Below are 6,657 nucleotides of genomic sequence, written 5' to 3' on the forward strand. Positions count from 1 at the left end.
CAACATGTCCGTGCCGGGGGCGGCGGAGGGCGGCGGCAGGAGCGGCACCGCCGCCGACTGGGGCGGCTTCGAGGACAACATGCAGGTGGGGCCGGGCCGGGGGTGGCGGCGGCGCGGTGGGACCGAGCCGAGCGGGCGCTGACGCTGTCCGCCCCGGTGCAGGGTGGCGGCTCCGCCGTCATCGACATGGAGAACATGGACGACACGTCAGGCTCCAGCTTCGAGGACATGGGGGAGATGCACCAGCGCATGAAGGAGGAGGAGGAGGAGGAGGTGGAGGGCGAGGCGGGGGCCGCCGAGGAGGAGGACGGGGAGTTCCTGGGCATGAAGGGGCTGCGGGGGCAGCTGGGGCGGCAGGTGGCTGACCAGGTGAGGTGAGCGCGGCCCCCTGCCGCCCCTAGCCCTGGGGGGCCCCGCCTGCCCCCCCGGCCGCTGCCAGCTCCCTTCTCTCCGCAGATGTGGCAGGTGGGGAAGAGGCAAGCCTCCAGGGCCTTCAGCCTCTACGCCAACATCGACATCCTCCGGCCGTACTTTGATGTGGAGCCCATCCAAGTGCGAGCCAGGTGGGCTGGGCTCAGCCTGGGCCGTCTCCACCGGCGGCGGGGGGCACGGGGGGCCAGTGGGAGGCTGGCTGTCCCCCCAGAGCGAGCAAGCTGGGGTGGGCTGCCAGCCTTGCAGGAAGGCTCAGATATGGGGAAACGCACTGTGCTTTGTCCCGCTCTCCTTAATGAGGTCCCCCAGGTGGGCTGGCAGCCCTATCACCTGTCACCCAGCATTGCTGCTCAGGGCAGAAAAAAAGGCTTTGGGGCATCTTCAGCCTTTTAGTACTCAGCTGCGTTACGTGGCTTCTGTTGGGTGTGCAACAGAGCTGTGTCCAAAAAGGCAAAGTTTTGTGAGGCTGGATGAAGAAAGGTGCCTTTCCTTCCTGCTGTTCTGTCAATGATCTCTCATCCCCATGGCTCGCTCCCTAAACGTTTTCACTGAATCCCCTCTCCGGCAAAGTTAACCCACTGACAGTAAGGCTTTCATCCTTTAGTTACCTTATGTGACCCTGTAGAAGGAATCTCTGTCCCCCAAGGCCTGTGACCACAGCAGAAAATACTGGTAATGTGTGTATGGGATCTTTTACTTCTGAAGCATTTTGTTAACCATACTGTTGTCCTCCCTGCTCCTGATGTCATTCCCTGCTGTGCTGTGATGCAGACTGCTAGAGTCCATGATTCCTGTGAAGATGATTAATTTCCCACAGGTGAGTTCTCTTGCTGAATCAGACTCCATGGCCAGGGGAATGTCCCACAGACACTTTGTAAAACTAAAGTAGTCCATGTTATTAAGGACCTGAGTTTGTTAGGCATTCATCTCCCTGAAAATGTTGGTAAACCCTTTCCTGTGGTTGTTCCAAATCTCAGTGTGCTACCTTTAGCGCTGGAACAGTTTTAGACCTCTAGACTTCATACATTCCAGGCTCCTCATCACACAACCTGTTCTGCTTGGCTCCCATCAGCAGTGGCCTTGCTGTTCTCAGGCAGCTAGGTGATAAACTTCATCCAAGGCACTTCTCACATCGCTTGGGGTGGGGAGCCTGGTATTCAGGAGCGCTAACCAAACCTTCCCTGATCTGTCTCCTCCTGTAGAAGATTGCAGGTGAGCTGTATGGACCCCTCATGCTGGTTTTCACACTGGTGGCCATCCTTTTGCATGGGATGAAGACCTCCGACACCATCATTGTACGTCGAGTCTCAATGATAAGTTGTGGTTTGACTGGGCTCTGGATTGCTATAATGACACTAGAAATGGAGAAGAAACCTCTTCCATGACTCAACAGCATCTTGCTGAAAAGCAGATTGATCTGAGGAAGAACCTTTTGGTTTGGGGATGGGAGGAAGGACGCATCAGAAAGGCTTGATGCTCTGCTGCCGGGAGAGCTGGGGTGTAGGTCATGTGGCACCCTGAACGCTGCTAGCCAGCTATTTGATAATGCCTAGAAAGGCTCTGGGACTCTCTGAGGTGGAATTTGGGTGCTGGCAAGTCACTTCTTTGAGTCTTCCTCATCCTGACTCTGTCTCCACAGAGGGAAGGCACACTGATGGGCACAGCCATTGGCACCTGCTTCGGTTACTGGTTGGGTGTCTCCTCTTTCATCTATTTCCTGGCATATCTGTGTAACGCCCAAATCACGATGGTGCAGATGCTGTCACTGTTGGTATGTACAGATGGAGCTGCCCCAAGATAACAGGTTGGCTGCGTGGTGTTCCAGCACAAGCTCTTCCCAAGAGAATGGGAAAAGTCCTTGTAAATCATGGTCCCAGGTAACTGCACTGGGACAACCTGGAATTCCAGGATGCTCTTCTGACCTGCCCCATCCCAGGCACAGTGATAGCACAAAGAGGCAGTTCCTTCGTGTAGGTCTCCTGCTTTGCAGTTCCTGATCTGAGAGCCTGGTGGTAAAAACCCAGGAGATTGCAATTTCTCTGGAATCAGAGGCTCTTTCATCTGTTTCCCAAAGTGGCAATCTCTGACATCCCTCTGAATCCTTCAGACAGATTATCTGGGTGTGAGCTGCTGTTAAAATTGTTGTGCTGGTTGACTCTTTGGCATTGAATGAGTGGTTTGCGAAGCTTTGCCTTGGTGAAGTGTTGCAGGAATAGGCTCCCCATGCTCTTGATCAACGTCCCTTTGTGTGGGACTGACACTTGTAACATGGACATTTTTGTTTTGTCAGGGCTACGGTCTTTTTGGTCACTGCATCACTCTCTTTGTCACCTATAATATCCACTTCCACTCCCTCTTCTATATCTTCTGGTTGGGTGTTGGTGGACTCTCTACACTACGAATGGTAAGGGGCAGGCAGCCTGGGGCCCTCCTCTTCTGGGGACAAAAAAAGGGAGGGAAGTGTTGTTTGCTTTCTGTTCCTTGGGCCTGGCAGTTCATTTCACAGCCGCTCAGGCTGCTGTGAAGAACAGCCTGATGCTCCTGGGTCATTTGGCCACTGGTGTATGGAGGTGACACTTGGATTCATATCCTCACCCATTCTAACAGCTGTAGGAGATTTACTCCCTTACAGCCCTTGCTGCAGTGGAGAGTCATGCCTGAGCATCCTGCACTCTTGGTGAGACTGGGCAAGGTTCACCTATGTGAAACAGATTACTCTGAATTTGTTGGTGCAAACTGTAAAAAAGGCTCTGAGCAGTGTTTCCACTGCCTCTCACTACTTGGCCTGTCCTCCTGTATGCTCCTGACTGGAATGCCAGAGGCTCAGGTAGCAGCTACCTTGTCTCTAATCACCTCTTTCCTAGGTTGCTGTGTTGGTGTCGCGCACCGTGGGGCATACCCAGCGGCTCATCCTGTGTGGGACCCTTGCTGCTCTGCATATGCTTTTCCTCCTCTATCTGCACTTTGCTTATCACAAGGTGGTAGAAGGTAAGCAAGGGAGATGTGAAGACATATCCTGTTAGATCTGGGGGAAGAGGAGCTGCTTTTTGCTCTCTCTGAGAGAAAAGATGGACAGTTTGGATCTGACCTGAGGGCATCCGTGCCAGTTTCCAACCCAAGAATGACCAGCACTAGCTTTATTAGAGGAAGCTGTCAAAGTAGGGCAGCAGGTAGATGTGGGATGGTTTCTGTGCACTGAGTTTTAGTACTTAGGTCTTAGATTGTGAGGCAGGATGCTTATTCTTTCCCCACAACTGAAGTGTAACAGCACTGACTGTTCTTGCATGCTGATGTGCAGTCCCTTCCTGAATCTTGCTGAAGTTGGGTTGCTTTTCTCTGATCAGGAAATGTGTCATAAGTCTTTTTCCTTCTTTGTGTAACACCTTTTTTATCTTGTGTAGAAGCTCCATCTTCCCCAGTTGGTGCTGTTTACCAGGCTATACATGTTCAGGTCCCCTTTCTGAGTCTCTTTTTGTTTTCTCCTAACAAAGTCTCAGTCTCCTTTTAAAAAAAAAAAAGACAAAAAAAGTCTTCCCCCACCACATCACTAGCTTGTTTCCAGATCCCTAAATATGCAATTCTGCAGACCTGTTCGTGATATTTCAGATAAATCTGCATAATTTGGGGTTATAGTATAGCATTACAAGTCCTTTTAGATGTAAATACTGTTCTTTCATGGATCCGTTCTTAAGGTGAAGGTTCTGAGCCCTGATCTGCAACTTTTCAGTAGATGAAATAAGATAAAATATATGTTAAGCCATTTTCTTCAAGGCACTCCAAGACTGATGATCAGTCTTGACATGGTAATTGATAGGGACTGGAGGACGCTTGCATTGGTATGCATGTTTCCTGCCAAGCATGGTCTATGTTTGCATTGCCATGATGAAAATTCCACATTGCACCTGCAGCTGCAGCTCCTGATGTGAGTCTGCAAGTGCATCTCAGGATGAAAGCAAACAATTGGTCTAAGAGTAGGATCTGTGCTGGGATGAGGCTGGGAGAGGATTTTATCAATCTGCCTCGGCAGAGCAGCATCGCTGGCAGTGTCTGCATTTGGTTCAAATGGCAGGGGACTGGATCTGGCACCTTCAGAGTGAATGATCTGCTTTCCTCTTGGGAACATACAGTTTCCCTGCCTCAAGGACAAGCTCTGATCTGTACTTTCTGGTCTCTGGATGGAGGTGTTTACTCCTGTTCAGTCTTTGGGGCTAGATGTCTCCTCCCATCACCTGCAAGTGCTTCGCATGTCCTGGGCCCTGCCCTGGCCAGAAAGAAAAGCAAGAAGAAATGTGCTATCTGCACCTGAACTAACTCTTGCCACTCTCCCCTTTTTTCTGTTCCCTGCAGGTATCCTGGACACATTGGAAGGACCCAACATGCCACCCTTTCAGAGAGTTGCCCGAGACATTCCAGTTGTTTCCAGTGCTGTATTGAACACAACAGCCAAAGCCATTGCGTTGACCCTGTAGTTTCACAGACTTGGACTTGCTTCCTTCACTACTTTTGGGGCTGCATAGGGCCATAATAACGTGCTGCCTCTTGGGAACAGGACAGAACAGCAGGAAGAAGACTTGGTTTTGTTTTCCTGGACCTGTCCTTTGGGTTGCAGTTTTGGGCAGCTGAGTGGACTGCACCTCAGTGACTCAGAAGAACTACACTCTTCCCCCACCAAGGTCTGGGCTGTCTTCAGTAGAGTGGTTCTCTTGCCTGCATGTTTAGTTGGGGTTTCCCAGCACAGTTTGTCCCTTACCCCCTTTCTGCTTGCTGATGTAACCCCAGAGTTATCTGCCCTGTTCCTGTCCTGAAGAGGGAAAAATTAAATTGATGTTGGTGCTGAGTGGTGTCTTATGTTTGAGCCTGTTTGTGTAATGGGAGAGTGGTGTTGGGTCTCTACGCCTTTATCTGTTCTGTCCTAGACTTAAAGCAGGATTCTTTGCAATTTTCTGCTGTCCTACTTCAAATATTCTGTGATATGTGGCCTGTCTTGGGCACCTTTTCCATAGCCCAAGAGGCACAGGAACTTTGGTTTCTGTGGTGATTCTCAGGAACAGCATGATGTTTAACCACATGCTCTTCCTTGTCATGTTCCAGATTGATCCTTCTCTTTTCACTTGGTCCAAGCTGCTATCTCACATCACCTTCTCCTGTGTATGTCAGAAATGTATCTGTCCCCATGCTTTCACAGCACCTTTTGTTCTTACCACTCCTCTGCCCATGTTGCTGTGTGGGACAGCAGTGCTGACTGCAGGGGCAGCATGTTTGTGCATGGTGTCCTGTGGATATTTCTTTTAAGAAGCTGGTTCAGCCCACCCTTTTGCAGCTTGCTCTCATGTCTCCCAGCCATGGGACTTTGAGCTCATTGCTCTGAGCAGGAGCAGCATCCTGCTCCCCCAGACACACAGTCTGCTGTATACTGTCTGGCTTTTCAAGCTGAGTCTAGGCCTTATTTCTGAAAGGACTCCTGGAGCCTTGAGAGTCTCTGGCAAACTTTTCTCCAGTGTTTCCATTAAACAAAGGGAAAAATGGGGGAGTGTGCTATGGTAATAGAGTTGGCACATTTATCTCCAGTGTACTGATGCAGGAAAGCTCCAGTAAGGATGGGAAAGCAGAGCAGCCCAGCCTATAGCTTACTTGCACTGCCGTAACTTGCAATTGAGTCATTCAGATGTAGCCTTCCCTCACTGCTTTAACTTGTACTGGTCCAAAAGTGGAAAGCTGTTAGCTGGTAACTGCTTTCACCTTTTTTCTCCTTATAGCTCTGGATGATTGGGGGAGAGGAGCCACCTCTCACTGAAGTTCACCTTTATGCTCAGGCTGAAAAAAATCCCCAAGATGTTTCCCTTTCTTGGTGTACCCACAAGTTAGCTGTGCAGAAGGCAGACAGCATGTCAGAACTGCACTCTTTGGTCCTTTGCTTATATTAGTGGGAGAGGATGCAGCTGTAGTGGCATTCAGACTAGTGCCAAGGTGCAATAAAAGAGAGGAAGATAGCACCAGCTACTGTCGTCAGGCTGGTCATCTGCTTCAGTTAAAACAAAAATGTCACCAGATAGGACTCGAGCATTTTCAGTCACAGACCTGCTTTCCACTGTTTGCTTATTCCCGAGTTCATCATTTGTTTCCCTTCCAAGAGCAAGAAGCTCCTCTGCTAACAAACACGTAACAGACATGTTCTCTCACTCTCTTCTCCATGCCACCCCCCCTCCCCTGCCTTGGGAAAATTAT

General features: G+C 50.3%; 1 protein-coding gene across 1 annotated transcript; it reads left to right on the forward strand.

Annotated features, from left to right (window-relative positions):
* Window positions 1-4: 4 nt before the first annotated feature.
* On the forward strand, window positions 5-5,371 carry YIPF3 (Yip1 domain family, member 3). The gene is made up of 9 exons (XM_010581262.1): window positions 5-85; window positions 163-369; window positions 457-563; window positions 1,204-1,249; window positions 1,635-1,727; window positions 2,072-2,203; window positions 2,723-2,836; window positions 3,297-3,420; window positions 4,780-5,371. The coding sequence occupies exons 1-9, from the start codon at window positions 5-7 to the stop codon at window positions 4,899-4,901; spliced, it is 1,026 nt and encodes a 341-aa protein (XP_010579564.1). The 3' UTR covers window positions 4,902-5,371.
* Window positions 5,372-6,657: the final 1,286 nt, after the last annotated feature.

Source organism: Haliaeetus leucocephalus, unplaced genomic scaffold, assembly GCF_000737465.1.
Source record: "Haliaeetus leucocephalus isolate CR32 unplaced genomic scaffold, Haliaeetus_leucocephalus-4.0 Scaffold752, whole genome shotgun sequence".
Lineage (NCBI taxonomy): Eukaryota > Metazoa > Chordata > Aves > Accipitriformes > Accipitridae > Haliaeetus > Haliaeetus leucocephalus.